Genomic DNA, 18,224 nt, shown 5'->3' with positions numbered 1-18,224 from the left:
ACTGCTTTAACAACACACAACCTGGATTTATTTAAGATAATAAGTTATCACCTACAGGATAGAGAGATAGACATTAAAGCCCAGTACCCTGGTGAAATTGATTTGCTGGATGTTTAAGATTAAGATTTAAAATTAAAGTTAAATTAAAAGGGCCAAGAAAACCAATATTTGGCTCTTGCCCTCTGAGTCAGTCTGAATCCAGGGAACAGGGGACTTCTCTAAAGAGCTTTGCAACTCTGGGCCACATAACCTCCCGATCAGGGAGATTAATGAGACCACCGGAGAACAGAAAGCCAATCAGTGCATTTGCTGTGAAGAGGAGGGTCATCAGAGAAGGGAGACATCCCTGATGCTTCTTCCAAGGGAAGCCACATGGTCAAGCAAGACCTGGACCCATCCTAGCGCAAATGGCACTAGCAGAACTGAGAAGCTGCTCTAACACCCCAGGACTCCCAGGGAAACTCGGCTGACTGTTAACAATAGATAGAAACAAAGTCAGTTTGACTGCTTCATCTTAAACACCTAGCAAAGACATTAAAACCAAAACACAGCCATTCCTGGGCATTTTAAATAATAATAATAGTTAAATGTAACTTAAGGTACACATCTTGTGTTAGCCCCCCAAAATAAGTAAGACTAGAGGCTACAGAAGAGATTCTTAGGCTGGAATTCCTGATAACTATCAAAAGAGACTATCAAGAGGAGCTGACAGAGTAGTTTTTAGTTTAAGGCCCACAGATATTCCTAACCTCACAGGTAGGCTTGGTGTTTGCTAGTTTGATTATCCAGCCCTGAGTAACAGAATTAAAGGTTTCTCTATTAGACACAGAGGTCACACTAGTAAAAGGATTTTGCAAGATCAGATGACATTAAATTATTAAACTGTATCTTATGGGGAGGGACAACTGTAACCCTAAAAGTTAAATGTTGTACTTACAGTCCTGATAACTGGGGATGTTAAAGCCTGGTGAGGGAACTTCTATACAGTGACATGTTCCAGCTGCTGCAACATTTATGCAGTACTCATGGTTTTTGTTTCTCTCATAGAAGCACCCATCCCCAGATGACTTTACAACCTGTTCTTCCCCAACCAGACTTCAAACCAAACTGACTTCTAAAAGGGAACTCACGTCCCCCACGTAGTCGAGCCCCCTCATGTTCGACACCCCAAATCAGCTCTGAAGCAGCCAGAACGAGCCATCGCCCCTTCTCCTTACAGCAATAAAGAGTTCCTAAAATTAGAGGGGGAATGAAGCCAGAAATAGATAGACAATGTAGATAGGTAAACCAAGACAGGAGGCCAATCTTGAGTGAGTCTGGAAAGTTGAAGACTGTCCCCTGAGGGTTACTGTTTACTCTAGTGTCAACCTTAGTAGGACCACTTGTGAACAAGCTAGTGGCTTTCATCAAGGACAGAGTAAACACAGTTCAGATGATGGTTCTGCGTACCCATTATCAAGTCCTAGACCCAGAAGGAGAATCCTACCAAGTGTAGGACCTGCCCATATAGACCCCCAACTGAGGGAACCATGATTGGTTCCCAAGTTTCTAGACAAAGAGGGGAATGAGAAACTAATGTGACTCCATTTTTAAAAATAAATAAATAACAGCAGCTTCTACCTCAAGGCGTGTCCTAAGGGAAGGGGGTGTGACCCTTGTCCTTGGAAAAACCCACAGAGCACTCCTAAGTGTTATGCCAGATTCGTGGGACCCCAATAGACCTCTTAGGAGTGCTTAGGAGTGCTCTGTGGGTTTTTCCAAGGACAAGGGTCACGCCCCCTTCCTTAGGACAGGCCTTGAGATAGAAACTGCTGTTATTTATTTATTTTTAAAAATGGAGTCACATTAGTTTCTCATAAGCACATACCCACCCTGCTGAGTTGTTTGTCTGTAAATAACAGGAGAGGTTGAGGCGCCAGGTGTCCCTGACTCAGTCAGGCTAGGTGAGGACCCATAGCAACCCCCTAGCAACCTCCAATCAGCATGAGGCAGGGAGAATACCTGGAATGCCAGATGACCCCCCAGTAGTTTATGGTGGTTGACAACATGTTGGGAAACCGTGTAGTTTAGCACGAACACCCCTAGTGGCCTAAACCAATCAGTTCAAAGGAACCCCCTCTTGTACTAGCCAATCACCCCTACCCAACTTGTTCCCGCCATTGAATGTGGTAATCAATGTTAAGAGTTGTTGTTTGATTTTCCCGCGGTATAGTATCCCCAAAAAACCTATAAAATCTCACTGAACACTCACTCCCTGGGACCGCTGTCGGGAACGGTTGTGAGTCCAGGCTCGAGCTTGCAATAAAGTTGTGTGATTGCATCGGATTCAGCTCCTGGAGGTCTATTGGGGTCCCACGAATCTGGCATTACATCTGCAGGGCAGGCTGAATGAATGTTAGCTGCAGGATAACCCAGGCACTCAAACCCCCCTGGTCCTTTATTACCTGTTTGCAACAAGGCTGAACACGTGACCCCACTCAACACTCAACCCCCACCTATCTGGTGAAAAGGAAACCCACATCTGACCCCTGCCCCATCTGCCTGGAGGCAGAAGATGACACCCTTAGCAACTACTGTGTGATCCAATCATTGTACGCCAACAAGGCAGCTTGCAGACCCAGAGACCCCATTAGATTTTGGCTATAAAAACTCTCCTGCCAGGCCCCTCTCTCTTGCTCTCTCTTTCTCCTCTTGCTTTTGCTGTCTATCTTACTCTCTCTCACACCCCCTTCTTTTCTCTCTTTCCCTTCTCTCTCTCTCTGTGTCTTTCTCTCTCTTCTCTTTCTCGCGAATACAAGTAAAGGGAAAAGCCCAGGTTTTTTTTTCCTGCAGCAGGAAGGGCTACACCGACCTCCTGCGGGCCGTCCCAGACCACTGGCTCAAGCTGGCGCTGGGAGGCGGTGGGGAGCCAGACCTAGCCCCTGGGGCGGCAGGCCGCTCCCGCCATTGCGCAGACCCTGACACTGCGGCGGCCTCGGAGCCCGCGGGTTCAGCCAACTCGAGCGACCGCAACTCCCCCATTGGCCGAAGGTCCGACGGGCGAGACCTCCTATTGGTTAAGGGGGGAACTAACGTCCCATTGGCCAAAGGCCCTGCGGGCTGCGACTCCCATTGGCCCGTCACGGCGGCGCGCTGCGTGGCCTTCTGGGAGTTGTAGTCACAGCGTCACAGGCGTGGTCGCCATTGTCCTGCGGGCGGCTGGTCGGGTGGGCCCTGGGTGGGGGCGGCACTCTAGCTTGGGGGTCGCTTCGGGCTTCGGTGCTCGATCCTTTCGCCCAGGATGGACTGCGAACACGAAGCGGCAGCGGTTGCGATGGCTGCGCGGCCACCGGCGGCACGGCTTCAGGTAACAACCATAACGACGGCAGCGGGCCCCAGGCCCGGCGTCCCGCTGGCTACCGGCCTGCAGCCCCGCGCCCACGAGGCCGTGGCGACCGCGACGCCCTCCCGCGGGGCAGCGGCTGTGCAGCCGGGGACCGGCTCGGGCGCACGCTCTCGGGGCGGGGGCTGGCTTTCCGTGTCCGCGGTGACAGCTCGGTGACTGGCGGGCGGAGTGCGTTGGACAGGTACTGTCACACGAACTTGCTGAAGCTCCTGGGGTCAGCAGACGACCCCCGGCCCCGGAGCTGCGAAGCCCCCTCCTTGGAGTGAGTCTGCTGAGGGGAGGCCAGGTCCCTGCGCACCCGGGCCCCAGTCACCCGCGGGGCTCGGGGCTCAGCGGCCTGGGCGTGTGCAAGGCCAGTTGACCGTCAAAGCCCCAGACTGGATGCTACCTCCGCTTAGCAGGAACCCAAACCGAGTCCTAGCTCCTCGAGGTCTGCCACTTCCAAGTTAGGTTCTTCCTGCGTGTGTGGCTGATCTGTTCATGGGCAAACTGTGGTTTGGTTCACAAAGTGAGACTATCGATGGCCTCAGATTGCCAGTTTTCGGATGTGTTGGCAGATGTTCTGAGTAGAACCAGAGGACCCAGGAACAGGAGCAGAAACCTCTATGTCCAGCCAAAGGTTCTTTGTGTTTCATGTCAGAGCCACATGGCCACCTGTACACAATTTTCTTTAGCATCTTTAAACCCACTTAAATTTTTCTAAAAGGAATTACCTTTCTTTATTGAAGTATTTCTTGTGGTTTTTATTTTATTTTATTTTTTTAATTGTAGATGGACACAGTATCTTTATTTTATTTTATTTATTTATATGTGGTGCTGAAGATCGAACCCCATGCCTCACATGCTAGTGCTCTACCTCTGAGCCACAACCCCAGCCCTCTTGTGTGGTTTTGAATTGTATTTCCTTGATGACTAACGTTGAGCATCTTTTCATGTGCGTATTTGTCATTTGTGTCTCTTTCTTGCAGAAATGTCTTTTTCAGATTTTTTGACTATTTTAATTGGGTTGTCCTTTTAATATTGAGTTGTAAAAGTTCTTTATACATTCTAGATACAAATCTCTGGTGTGTGGTCTCCCATTCTGTGAAGTTTTTTGTTTTTTGTTTTTCCCTGCTTTGTTTTAACTTTCTTGAGAGTGTCCTTTGAAACTGCAAAAATCTTTTAGTTTTGAAGTCAAATTTATTTGTATTTTCTTTGTTGTTTGTGCTTTGGGTTTCATGTTTAAGAATCCTTTCCCAAATCCAACAATTTATCCCCATGTTTTCTCCTGGAAGTTTCATATTTTTGTGTCTTACCTTTCATTTACATCTTTGTTTCATTTTGAGTTAACTTGTATGTATGGTGTCAGGAAGGGAACCAACTTTTTTTTTCTTGCATTGGCTTCCAGTTGTCCTATATTATAGCAAGTGTTTTTAGCCACTTAATTCCCGTCTTAACCCCAAAGGAATGATGCTTTGTATATATGGAAACTGGGAGACAGAGATACTACGCACTGTCCTCCGTGTAGTGTCTCTTTGTCTTGTCTCTTGGGAAAGAAGTGGCTAAGCCAAGACTCTGATCCAGAAATAGTTGACTTTCAAGGGTGGTCACAACCAGCACAAAGAAGAATTTTGTTTGTGGGACATGTTTTAGATATGTGTATCAATTTATAAACATTGGAATTATTCACATGAAAACCCGACTTAATTTCTACCTTGTCTCTAGACGTTGGCAGTTCTGACCACTTGTGTCCTGTGTTTCCCTACATTGAGTCAGTTCTGAGTCCCCGATGCCCCTTCAGACATGGCATGTGCTCCTTGTAACCTCTGGCCCTACTACTCACAGGGTAAGTCCACTTATGGGCTGTCAAGCTGGCCGGCTTAAGCCACATGAGCCTGCCTGGTCCCTAAGATAGGTGAGTTTCTGACACTGAGTATCCACCCCTCTTTTCAGGGAGGAGGATGAGCCTCACTTTGTATTTATAGATCAGTGAGTGTATTAGTATGTGTTAGCTCTTGCTGTGTAACAAAAAACAGTAGCCATTTCTTCAGCTCAGAAGCCTGAAAGCCAGGGGTTTAGGCTGGCCTTACCTGTCTGATTAGTTGTCGGTAGTTGTGATTAATCTCTCTGGGTGGTCTTACATGTCCACACAGTACTACAGCCCACTCCTGCACATAGTGGCTCCTAGGTGTCCGGTGAGACCTGGTTCACATCACTCAGTTGTATATCCTCTCAGAACACGGACCTGCCCACTCTCTCCTTCCCATTATTCCTCTGCCAGAGAACACTGATGGGATGGTCCAGCTGATGGAGAATGCTTGTGATGTTTCAGGAGCCTGTGACCTTCCGGGATGTGGCTGTCGACTTCACCCAGGAGGAGTGGGGGCAGCTGGAGCCTGCCCAGAGGACCCTGTACCGGGATGTGATGCTGGAGACCTTTGGGCACCTTCTCTCTGTGGGTAGGAACTGCTCTGCAAACTCCAGAGGCTGAATCTGCCTGCATGACAGGGTCTGACTTCAGCCCTTAGGCCCTGTGGGCTCACGTGGGAATGAAGGAGGGATCTGGCCTTTTCTGTCACAGTGCAAACCTTAACCTCAACACGAGGTGTCCACATGTCCTGGTAGGCAGAGCCTGGCCTGGTTCTATCTCTTCAGAGCAGCCCTCACCTCCTGTGTCTTTCCCTGTTTCCAGGTCCTGAGCTTCCCAAACCTGAAGTCATCTCCCAGCTGGAGCAAGGAGCTGAGCTCTGGGTGGTGGGGAAAGCAGTCGCCCAGGGCTGCCATCCAGGTGAGACTCTACCGGGAATGTGGCACGTGGTCACTGGAGATGCATTCTGTGAAAGGAGTGGTGCTTCGAGGTCCTTGAGACCACCCCTGTACTAAGAGGCCTTGCAGCATGTGAATCGTCATGCTCACAGCCATAGCTGGTGGTAGCCAAAGGACGCAGCCTGAAACCAGCCCAGGGAAAAGGCACACAAGGCACAGTCCCTCAGGGGAAGCCACTCTCCACCTGCATGGACCTCCCAGTGCCCCTGGCAGGGAGCCTGGCTAGAGACAGGGTCAGACTGTCCTGGGTCTGGTCTCATGGGCACCCTCAGCTTGACACAGGCCGAGGTTCCAGATCTGGGGTGCACCACATGTCACAAAGAGCCACACTCAGAGCACACCTATCAGCGGGGGTGGTGTCAGGCACCTATCAGTGCCCTCCCAGCTCCAGATACCTAGAGGCAGCCAAGGGCCAACCTTGAGAGCACCTCTCTCAGAAGGGGGCCTCAGGTCTGACCTATTACCTGCTTCTGCACAGTAGCCACCTCACTTGAGCTGTCCTTCCTATGAACTCAGAGACCATTCACCTCTTCTCCAGTAGTAGGAGCCCTACCCTGCTCCCTCTCTGCTCCCTCTTTCTCCGAGGTCATTCCACCTTACCAGCCATCTCAGCAGGCCCTGTCAAGTGTGTGAGCCTCTTCTTCATCTTCTCCACTTTGTTCTTGTATGTCTAGATCCTTTCAACCTGTTCCCTAATCTTCCTATTCTCTTGTCAGAAGGATTGTGCTTAGCTCTAGGTACCTTAAATCCCGGTTAGAACAGCTCAAAAGAAAAGAGGCATTTTTCTCAGGAAGCAGAAACCCTGAGTCAGCTGCTATTGTTGCTGGCATGGCACTTAGAGATACCAGGGCTGATGGTTCTGTGATTTCCCTGGTCTTTCCTTAGAGTTACACTGTGACTACAGCAGCTCTAGCCATCACATCTGTGCTCCAGGAAGGAAGGAAGGAAAGAAGGGAGGAGATAGGAAGATTCATTTGTCCCCTTTTATCTGAAACATGAAAGCCATCCACTGGGGGTCTCCCTGGTCAGGCCTGATTACTATCTCCTGCCCTGACCCTTGTCAGTAGGGAAAGTGGGAAGGAGGGCATCGGGATTGTGGTGATTGGATTAGGCACTGCGGGCCCACCCTGTGGCTGGGACCTGGTGCTCTCACCATATCTGGGTGCGGTCAGCAGTGCCTGCAGACCAGCCTCCCACCTCGATGTCTCCTAATGCCCTGTGCCTCCTTGGTTGGGCAGGATGAATCTTCAGCAGATCTTGTGTCCCCTGTTTACTGGTTGTCGTCACTGTCACTCCAAACCTGCTTATGAGAAACAGATCCTCGTCATCTGGACGTTTGCCCTTGACTCACAGGTCTCAGGCTACAACTAGAGGCAGGTTTTGAATGATGTGTGCCCTTAAGTATTGAGCAGACACAGGTCTGGTGTGGCGTCAGAATTGTGACAAGGTGTCTTAAGAACTTAATCCAGACAGTTGTAAATGCTCCACAGTTGGAAGGATCTCACAGCTTCATGTGAGAGCAAAGTGTACTTTTTACTTAACATTTTGGATTAGTTTCCTATTGCTACTTTACGAAAGTACCACAATCTGGGGAGTTTGAGACACTTCTTTTTCTCATAGTTGTGGACATCAGAGTCCAGAATGGCCTGTCAGGGCTGGACCTTCTGGTGGCTCTAGGGGCATGTCTTCTTTTCCAGCTTCTGGAGCCACCGTGTCCCTTGGCTGGTGGGTCCTTCCATTTCAGAGCACCTCATTCTGACCTCTGTTCCCATCACTACATCCCCGTCTCTGACTCGGACTGTCTGTATGGACCCTCTGAGGGCCCTGGGGTACTAATCTTCCACTCTCCAATTCAGCTGATCACACCTGCAGATCCCTTTGCTAGAGAGGGTCACATATCTACAGCTTCCAAGAACTGGGCTTGGCATCCCCGAGGGACCGTGGATTAGTCACCACCTACTTTATCAGAAGACAGCACGATGCTTGTTTTTTAAGGGAGAAGAAAGCGCTCCAGGCAGATCCCTGCTCCTGATGCACCCGTGTTCTGGGGGCTAGGTGCCAGTGGTCCTGAGCCCCTCCTATCCCTTGCTCATCTTGCCTCATTTCTTTACTATTTCCCTTCTGTGGCCACAGCTTCACCCGCTGCAGGTCACCTCCTGGCCAGCTGCAGTCCTTGCTTTTCTCTCATTCTCTCTCTCCATAGACTGCTTCTCTGGGAACAAGGAGGCCCCCAAATGCAAGGCTCGTTGGTTTTGGAGGCAGCTGGGGCTATGTCCTCAGCTCTGGGAGTCCCAAGGAACTGAGGCTGGAGCAGGAGCCTGGCACAGCCTCAGTGCTTCCCGCCGGGCTTCACATGGCCCCACAAAGAAGCTTCTCTGCTGTCCCAGGGCACGAATGTCCTGCTATGTGGCCCCCAGTTTCAGCTTTTTCAGTTTGGTCCATTACAGCCTGCTACTGGCATCCCTTCTCAGACCTCCTTGGCGAGTGGCCTGCTCTGGTCTTCCTCTTCCCCTTCCCACTGGCAGTGCTTGCCTGGGCCAGAGTTGGCGCTAGTGTCATGTTGAACCTCTTCAGTGACACTGTCAGTCTCAGGGCTGGTGAGCCACCATTTGAGCCCCTCCAGCAAACATTGCTGAGGACCCACCAGGTGCTGCCTTCAGTGCTGGGAACGCAGTGGAGAATGACAGGCAGGCTGCCCCCTTCGCGCAGGTGCCTGTACCAGCTGTGAGTGCAAAACTGAAAAAATCCGGACGGAGGCCACAACGGGACTCTGGTGCTCTGTCTAGAGTGTGCGTGTTAGTGGTCATCATGTCCGTTTGCAGACTGCGCCCTTCACCACTGTAATTCCAGAGCCTCTCTGTGCTGTCTTGGTCACTCTGGCTACCAGAATGAGGTTTCTCGGCCTGGGTGGTGTACATGACAGACATTGGATCCATATAGTTCTGGAGTGGGAGTCCACTTAGTTCCTTGTGTGCAGTGGCTGCAGAGGGAGGAAGCTGGCCCTCTGGCTTCTCTTTTCCAAGGGCTCTAATCCATCACCACCTTTGTGACCTGTTACCACTCAAAGCCTGTTTCCTAGTGCCATTACATCAGGGCTTAGGGCTGACCCACAGGAGTTCTGGTAGGACACAGTGTCCAGGCCCACAGTCACTCCCTCTTCCCTGCCTCTGACAGTCACCAGTCTACTTCTGTCTGGATTTGCCTGTTCTGGATGTTCCGTGTCTGTGGACTCGGCTGTATGACCTTCATGTTTGGCTTCTTTAACTTTGCATGATGTTTTCAAAGATTGTCCAGTTTGTCACGTGTCCATTCTTTGTTCTTTTTATATTTATTCTTTAATATTCCATTGAATGGCTAGGTCACATTTTATGTATCTATTCATCAGCTGCTTCTACTTTTTGCCTATTAAGACCAGTGCTGGGGGCACTGGGGTTGTGGCTCAGTGGTAGAATGCCTGCCTAGCATGCATGAGGCACTGGGTTCGATCCTCAGCACCACATAAATATAAAATGAATATGTGTGTGTGTGTGTGTGTGTGTGTGTGTGTGTGTATATATATATATATTTTTTTTTTTTTTTTAAGCCAGTGTTGCTGTGAACATTCATGTACAAGATTTTGTGTGGACTGAGTTGTGTTTTGCTACACCCGCTCTGGGTGCTGTGTAGAGTTGAATTTGGAGGCTTGAGGTGAAGAGCCCAGATTCCGGCTACCCCTCAGCTCCTTTCTTGTGGTGCCAGTGGTCCTGAGCCCCTCCTATCCCCTTGCTCATCTTGCCCCAGGCCCTCATTTTCCCCTGGAGTCCCTCCTGCATTTACTGAGATGTGTTTTTGAGCACCTAAGACATACTGAATCAAGGAATTGTATGACACAGTGACCACTGAAAGAATAGACATGTGACGCGTCATGGCAAGACTGAAATAGATGAGGGGGCTCCAGGGCTGGGGTGAGCAGCACAGTGTGATTTCTAGAAGCAGTTTTCCCTGGAGTGGGGTGAACCTGATGGAGCCATAAGACCTTAGAGTGCTACTGGCTGTCTCTGGAGTGACAGAGATGGTCCCTAGGAGGTGGGAGAGCTCTGGGTATGACGGAGATGGCCTCTAGGAGTTGGGAGAGCTGTGGAGTGAAGGAGATGGTCCCTGGGAGGTGGGAGAGCTGTGGAGTGACGGAGATGGTCCCTGGGAGGTGGGAGAGCTGTGGAGTGACGGAGATGGTCCCTGGGAGGTGGGAGAGCTGTGGAGTGAAGGAGATGGTCCCTGGGAGGTGGGAGAGCTGTGGAGTGAGGGAGATGGCCTCTAGGGCGTGGGAGAGGCATGGAAGCATATTTCCCTGTGTCTTATAGAAGACCTCTGCATTGTTGTCCGTTATGGTGGCCTAAGGAGACACCTGAGGTGTGCAGCTGTGTTTGCCTCTGAGCCCTTGAGGTCAAAATAGAGGAGGATATTGGGCCTTGGCAGGGCAGGTCCTAAGCATCCTAGGAAGTAACAGGCCTGGGGTCTTGTGGCCCTTCTCTGCTCCTGTTTTTATTTGTAGATGGCCACAATACCTTCATTGTTCTTTTGGTTTTTCATATGGTGCTGAGGACTGAACCAGGGCCTTGCACATGCTAGGCAAGCGCTCCGCCTCTGAGCCACAACCCCAGGCCTGCTCTTTGTTGTTTCCCACTAATGCTCAGAGTTCTTCTGTTTTCTTTTAGGCTGGGAGCTGGCACCCACAGGCCTGGCATCACCCAAGCAGGGCCCTCCTGAAGAGGAGTTGTCCCCTGTCACAGAAAGGCAAGGGCTCCCAAGGGACACTCCTTGTCCCTCCACAACAGAGGGAGCCTGGGAGCATGAGGTCCTGGGCCAGCCCATCAGGAAAGGCCAGGAATCCTTGAGGGGATTGGAGTTCTTCCTCGAGGAAGCACCTCTTCAAAATCAAGGCACCAAAAGTCTCAAATTTGGGGAAAACTGTGTCCTTAGTTCCAACCCAGATGCATTCCCAGAGATCTCTAGGAGAGAATACTTCTGTACTTACGACTCTCAAGTTCCCAGCTCAGAGCACAGCTCGGGCTTAGTCAGTCAGCAGACCGGCTCCCCAGAAACTCAGCCCTGTGGAAGCCACGGCTGCCACAGAACCCCTGAGCAGGCAGCTCCTGCAGCAGAGCCTCTGAGGAGCCAGGTGCAGGACAAGCCCTACAAGTGCGCCGACTGTGGGAAGGCGTTCAACCACAACGCCCACCTCACCGTGCACAAGAGGATCCACACGGGGGAGAGGCCTTACATGTGCAAGGAGTGTGGGAAGGCCTTCAGCCAGAACTCTTCCCTGGTCCAGCACGAGCGGATCCACACAGGGGACAAGCCCTACAAGTGTGCTGAGTGCGGGAAGTCCTTCTGCCACAGTACACACCTCACCGTCCACCGGAGAATTCACACGGGAGAGAAGCCCTATGAGTGCCAGGACTGTGGGAGGGCCTTCAACCAGAACTCCTCCCTGGGCCGGCACAAGAGGACCCACACAGGAGAGAAGCCGTATACCTGCAGCGTCTGTGGCAAGTCCTTCTCGCGGACCACCTGCCTGTTCCTGCACCTGCGGACCCACACAGAGGAGCGGCCCTATGAGTGCAACCACTGTGGGAAGGGCTTCAGGCACAGCTCCTCGCTGGCCCAGCACCAGCGGAAGCACGCCGGGGAGAAGCCCTACGAGTGCCAGCAGAGGCTCATCTTTGAGCAGACACCAGCTTTAGCGAAACACGTGTGGGCAGACACCCTGGGCTGCAGCCCACCTCTGACTCAAGACGGGAGGACTCACCGGAGCGACAGGCCCTTCAGGTGTAATCAGTGTGGGAAGTGCTTCATTCAGAGCTCTCACCTCATCCGACACCAGATCACTCACACCAGAGACGAGGAGCCTGGGGGGCGCCCCCGGAGACGCTGTGGCCGGAGCTCACAGCTCCGCAGGCATCAGCCCACAAAAGCAGGAGAGAGCCCTGGGGACCAGCCCAAGGCTGGGCAGCCAGCAGGCGGGGCCCTGGCCTTGTTTGACATCCATGAGATCATGCAGGAAAAAAGCCCTGTGCATGTCATTGGGGTCGGGGAGCCTTCCATGGGCACCTCCATGTTGTTTGATATCAGAGAATCCACATAGGAGAGAAACTCTTCAGATGGCTCTTGGACCACAGGTACAGAAACGTGGTAAGTATGCACAGTCCATTCATGGCAAGAGGGTCTGGGGATAGAAGTGCTGACGGTGACTGGATAAAACAAAATGTGTTCCAATTCTGGGAAATTCTGTCTAAATTTAAAGTATGCAACAGTTAATATGTGTGTCTTTGTGAAGGAGAGTAGGTTAGCATCTTGGGGGGGCAGGTCCTCACCTGCACACAGGTGGCACTGGGCCAGCTCTGCTTTTCACAGTCATTGCAGCGTGCATGGCTTGTGCCACATTTCAGCCCCACCCCGAGATCACCTGACAGCAGCCTCCACACTTCCTGGGATTACATCTGCTGTGGAAACCACAGCCTCAAAATACGAGTGTTGCTGAAGCTACAGGTGTTCTGGTAGCTGTGACTCAAGAGTAGCAGGCCCTGGTGTCTTGGGTCAAAGCCAAGGGTCCTCTCAGCATCCTGCAGGTCCAGGGCAGCTTTTCAGAAAAGGATCTTCCACCCCAGGTGTCCACAGTCCTGTGTGGAGAAGCTGTGAACCAGCCCAGCACTGTGGCTGATGTTTTCTCAGCTCTAACTCCATTGATGGAAGTTGTACTAGTATCGTGCAAGTTTGGCTTTATCAAATGGGACCATCAGCTAGTTTACACACAGTACAATTCCCAATTTTCAGTAAATCCTTTTGCAGTCTTCATAATTGGTGTGAAGAATGGTAGAGAATCCACCTTTTTTTTTTAAGAGAGAGAGAATTTTTTAATATTTATTTTTCAGTTTTTGGTGGACACAACATCTTTATTTATTTTTATGTGGTGCTGAGGATCAAACCCAGCGCCCCGCGCATGCCATCCGAGCACATTACTGCTTGAGCCACATCCCCAGCCCCCACCTATTTTTTTTAATATTTATTTTTTAGTTGTAATTGGACATAATACTTCTTTATTTTATTTTTTTATGTGGTGCTGAGGATTATTGAACCCAGGACCTGACATGTGCTAGGCGAGCACTCTACCACTGAGCCTCAACCCCAGCCCTCCACCTATTTCTCTCAATAACCTTTTAGCATTGACAGTTTTAAAACAGGAATGATATATTTTCATTGTTTCCCCACTCATCTTCCCATCTCTTTCCTACCCTGAATTATTTTTACATTAGTCCCAGAAAATATTATTTTATCATATTTCTGAATATATTTCTAAAAAACAGGGAGTTTAAAATACACATATGACCAAGTTGATCACAGGACAAAGCCATTTTTATAGTCATCTAAGCTTTTTGGATTTTCTGCCATGTTGGTGTTTTGCACATAGCTAAGGACTGAGTTCAAATCAGGGCCGTGCCCCAAGGTCATTGTTTGTATTCTTCCCCTGGTCATTGTAGTAAAGGAAAAAATTTCATTTTACCTGATATCTATGATGAAACAAGAAAATCATAAAATTTTGTTGAATCTCAAAACTATTGTTATTGTCTTACCTGAACAAATGTCATGAGACATCTGATTTTCAGTTGTTCCCATTGCCTCATAAATTTTGTTTTGTTCTAATCATAATCTATAAACAAGATCCATATAGAGCATATGGTTAGGATTTTTCTTTCTTAAATCTCTTTAATCATGCTGTTTTTTATTTCATCTTTTATTTGTTAGGAAGGAAACAGAATAACCTAAATTTTTCCTGCCTGGGCCTGCCCATCACACCCTCCTTGCTTTGGTATGACAGACTGCCCTGATTTGTCACCAAGCCTTAGAGCCATGCTGAGGGCCCACGAGATCATGTGCCTGCTCTTCCCACCTGTGGGGCCTCTGCTGGAGACCAATGGAGGACCTGTCCTCGGCTGTGAATGCCAGGAAAAGCTGGGCTTTGTTTTCCTAGGAAGCGGAACATTCTGGCATGACCATTTACTGTCCAGCGTGGGAAATGTCACCCTCATGTTGCTTTCCTGCAAGTGTTCTGAGGAAAGCCGGGGTTGCCGCCCCTCAGGCTTGCGATTCCAGAAAAAAAGAACGTCATGTGTCACGTGTGGTCCCTCATGTGGCACAGCACCGGGGTGTATAAACTGAAGATGTCAGCCTGCCTGGTGACCTAAAGTGAAGCCAGCTGGGGGCTTCTGCGTGCCCTGGCCACAGTCCTTGCCTCGCCACCAGGACCCAGGTGTGCGCAGCTATTCCTCCATGTGGTATTCCTGCTGCCGTTGCTTTCTAGTGAGGTTAAAGCGTCCCATCAGCATCAGCAATTGAAAGGAAGGATCATGACCCATCTCCACTTGTAAAAATTGGTTCTTAAAGACAAACTGCAGAAGCACTGTTGCAGTGTCTGGGTGCAGAGCTGGACAGAGCAGTTTCCCGGGAGACTCCCGCTACGCGGGGTGCCTGAGCGTCAGCACACGCTGCCCCTGAGCTTCCTGCGACCACTTGCTCCTCAGATGCTGGGAAGGCCACGAGGGGGGGGGTTCTGTTGGGCAGCCTGGCTTTCAGGACGCTCACCACCAGATGCAGGACCCTGACATCACCCTGGGCTCCTTCTCTGCACCCAGCTTTCCCTCTGGGGCCGTCCTCCCATTTCTCTTCCCAGCTCTGACTTCACAGAACTCTGGGCCTTCATTTCTTGGCCCAGGCCACTTGCTGGTTCATTATTAGCAGGTGACTTTCCATTTACATAGCTACCAGGTGAGCTCAGTGACAGTTCTGTGAACTGTCAGATGAGGACAATTAGTCACAGGGCAGAAGTAACCAGCTGCTGCAACTAGAGTAACCAGGGCAAGTCCGCAGGTAGGAAATAGTGCAGCCAGAACTCAGTGTCAGCTCCCAGTCACCAGTGGCCAGAACAAATTGGGCTTGGTCAGGACTGACTTTTCAGCCAGTCAGCGAGGGTGTGGCAGTTCCTGATTCTTTCCCTCGTGGTCTCAGGACGAGTGCTGCAGCTCCAGCCCTGGCTCCTGTTGTCAAGACTGGGGGAGAAGGGCAGGCCAACACAGCCCTCTGATGACGCTTCAGAGTAAAGCCTTTCCTGAGAGCCTTTGCATGTTCCCAAGTCTTGTCACCCAAGACTGAGTCACAGGGCCACCCCTGGTAACGGCACTCTTAGCACTTCTAACTTCTGGTAGACAGGTTGTGGGCAGAGGGTGCAGGTAGGCAGTGCCCCGTCTCCTGTGTTCCCACTCCTGTGGTACCAGCTTTGCAGACCCTCTGATCTGCTGCTGCACAGAAACTGCTGGGCCACTGCCAGGTCTCAGGGCATGGCATCTGCACCCCAGCCACTAGGTCTGCCGACCTTGCAGCTCTCCACCTCTTCAGGGGCTTCTAGTTTTCCCCTCGCCCTCTAAGCATCAGGGTTCCACAACAGCTGGGATGGTAGGTGTCATCTGCACCATGGCTTGTGTCTCCCGCCCCCATGTCTAAGTCTGGTGCTTCTGAGTTCTGAACGCCAGGCCCAGACAGCGGCTATCTGCCATTGGGCAGCTCCCCAGCAGGTACTGCAAAGCTCAGGAACCCAACCTGCCCAGATACTGTCGTTTCCCTCCAAACCAGCCCTCCCATCGCTGTGATGGACACATGCCATCCCACTTTTGAAGCCAGAAAATCAGCCTGCTTTGGCTTGCTCCTCATTGAGCATTTGTGTTGCTTTACCTTGTAAATATCTCAGGTCTGTGGGCTTCATCCACCCTCAGCCTCTCAGGACAGCCCTTGGAGGAGGGTAGCACTACCAGTGATGCAGCAAGACCTGGCCAGTCTGGTAACAGGCAGAGCATGGAGTGCTCCCGGGCAGGGGACACCCGGCAATAAGATCATATTTGTCCACAGCTCTGGTGGCTGGGCCTGGGCCACCCTTTTCCCTCCACCTTGGCCCTCAGAGTCACATCCTGAAGGGAGGAGCGTGGGATGCTGTGGTTACAAGATTGGAACACAGGAGCAGAGGAACAGGAGGTGGAAACGCACATCTTCGTTTCTCCTCAGTCCTTGTCCAGTCATGGTGTTCCTACCCATTTCCTTAGGTTTTCAAATAGGAAAATTCCTCAGGGGAAATTACTGAAAACTAGGGGAAATTTATCTGTTTGTGAAATTAACTCAGTTCTTTGTAGCAAGACTTGGAAAATTCACTGAGTTTTTAACAAGTGAAAATTTATTTAAAATTTAATTCTTGGGGCTGGGGTTGTGGCTCAGCAGTAGAGCACTTGCCTAGCATGTGCGAGGTGCTGGGTTTGATCCTCAGCACCACATAAAAATAAAGGTATTGTGCCCAACTACAACTAAAACTATTTTAAAAACCTCAATTCCTCATACTTTAACCATGTACAAATAGTATTACCATATAGATTTTCTAATTTTCCTTGCAATTTTTATTAAAATGTTTGTAAACGCCTAAACATGGTGTCCATCAATTCAAATGTAGTTACCTCATGTAGAAACTCAGAATCCCTTCCGGCTCCCTCATAACTCCTTGTTATATGTTGAGCTTTTTCCCCCTCACAGAGAAATTCATGTAGCTTGTGAAGTCACCTTTCAGGAGGATCCTGACAGTGTGTGCTCCGCCCTGTCTGCCAGCTAAGGGTCCCAGGGCATGGGGCGGCCACTGGGCTCCAAGCACACAAGCCCGTCCCTGCACAGTTCTCATGGTGCTGTTGGTCTTGCAGGGAGCACGTACAGCAACCTGGAAAGTAATCAGTGGTGGAATGGAGACCACAGCTGTCCAGGCAGAGAGTCCTCACTCACTATTGTGGGCAACAACGAAAACAAACACATGTGGACCTGGTGTGTTTCCATTTGTGTAAAGAGAAAACTGCTGCTCATAGTCTCCAAAAGGATAAACACTTGGGGAGGCATCCGGGGACAGAGAGGAGGAATAATTTTCACTCTGTAACTATATTTTTGGAATTTTAAAACCTGTAAAAGGATTATGTCAAAAAAATAAATTTAACAAAAATCTCTTTCAGATTTTATAATTTGCTGGTTTACTGTCTGCCTCCCCCTGTGACAGTGTTTGCATAAGCAGGACTGCTGTATCTTATTCACACCTGTTACCTGTATGTACTTGTGTGTGTGTGTTCATGTTACAAAACCAGCTGAGTGTAAAATAGCTTCTAGCTCCTTGAGGACATCAAAAATGAAAAGTGGGGCTGGGGCTGTAGCTCAGTGGTAAAGCACTGGCCTAGCACATGTGAGGCACTGGGTTTGCTCCTCAGCACCTCATAAACATAAATGAATAACATAAAGATATTGTATCCATTTACAATTTAAAAAAATAAATGGAAAGTGATTGTAGTGGGATTGGGGATGTGACTCAGTGGTAGAACATCCTTGCCTTATATATGCAAGGCCCTGGGTTCAATCCCGACTACTGGGGTGGGGGGCGGGGGGGGGGTTGTAACACAAGTTTCCAAGTTAATTCATTTAACTCCCTGTATTAGGACAAATTATGAGAAGCTCCAACACAAGTTGTGGCCAACAGCGAAGTATTCGATTGCCATGGCAACTGCACTTCCTCCAAGGTGTTCACATTATTTCTGCAAAGGATAAATGGAAGAAATCTGCATCTGTCTTGAAAATAAGATGCAATATGAACATTTTCCAGAATGCACTGTCCAATATGGCAGCCACTGGCCCTGAAAAGCTATTTAGGGGTAAATTTAAATAAAATGAAATGCAAAGTTGACTTCTTCCATCACTAGTCACATTTCAGCTTTTCATATTTAGGTTTCTCTCACTGCAGAGACTTCTTTGGGTACTGCTAGTCCAAAGGTAAGTAGCTGAGAGCACTTTTTTAAATGTAGGCTTGCGACTATCTAGATGTAATGTGACGGGTGATCCAAGTCAGCCTGACGGAGTGGTCTTCACCAAGTCACACCGGCGAGTCTTGCGGTTGTGCCCGGGACTTCCCTTTACTAGCAGTTTGGCCTGACAG

The 18,224-nt window shown here is 49.9% G+C and overlaps 1 protein-coding gene across 4 annotated transcripts; it reads left to right on the top strand.

Annotated features, from left to right (window-relative positions):
* The first annotated feature begins 3,157 nt into the window (after window positions 1–3,157).
* On the top strand, window positions 3,158–17,262 carry Znf8 (zinc finger protein 8). Of its 4 annotated transcripts, XM_015505522.2 has the most exons (6): window positions 3,192–3,346; window positions 5,090–5,210; window positions 5,697–5,823; window positions 6,057–6,152; window positions 10,885–12,361; window positions 13,973–17,262. In XM_015505522.2, exons 2-5 carry the CDS (start codon window positions 5,154–5,156, stop codon window positions 12,312–12,314), a joined length of 1,710 nt encoding a protein of 569 aa, XP_015361008.1. In that variant the 5' UTR covers window positions 3,192–3,346; window positions 5,090–5,153; the 3' UTR covers window positions 12,315–12,361; window positions 13,973–17,262. The 4 variants fall into 4 exon arrangements, with proteins under 4 accessions (XP_048647485.1, XP_015361007.1, XP_015361008.1 ...); XM_048791528.1 differs by lacking the exon at window positions 5,090–5,210 and having other exon boundaries at window positions 3,158–3,346; window positions 10,885–12,348; XM_015505521.2 differs by lacking the exon at window positions 5,090–5,210 and having other exon boundaries at window positions 3,158–3,346.
* Window positions 17,263–18,224: the final 962 nt, after the last annotated feature.

This window comes from Marmota marmota, unplaced genomic scaffold (assembly GCF_001458135.2).
Source record: "Marmota marmota marmota unplaced genomic scaffold, marMar, whole genome shotgun sequence".
NCBI lineage: Eukaryota > Metazoa > Chordata > Mammalia > Rodentia > Sciuridae > Marmota > Marmota marmota.
Note: the sequence above shows the minus strand (reverse complement) of the source record. Positions and strands in the feature narration are given on the sequence as shown.

What these genes read in the sequence shown, in the direction of transcription:
- Znf8 (XM_048791528.1), top strand. Translation starts at nt 3,281, where the DNA reads ATGGACTGCGAACACGAAGCGGCAGCGGTTGCGATGGCTGCGCGGCCA. An exon ending in CACCGGCGGCACGGCTTCAG is followed by an intron (nt 3,347 to 5,696) that starts GTAACAACCATA and finishes GTGATGTTTCAG; the next exon opens with GAGCCTGTGACCTTCCGGGA. An exon ending in TGGGCACCTTCTCTCTGTGG is followed by an intron (nt 5,824 to 6,056) that starts GTAGGAACTGCT and finishes CCCTGTTTCCAG; the next exon opens with GTCCTGAGCTTCCCAAACCT.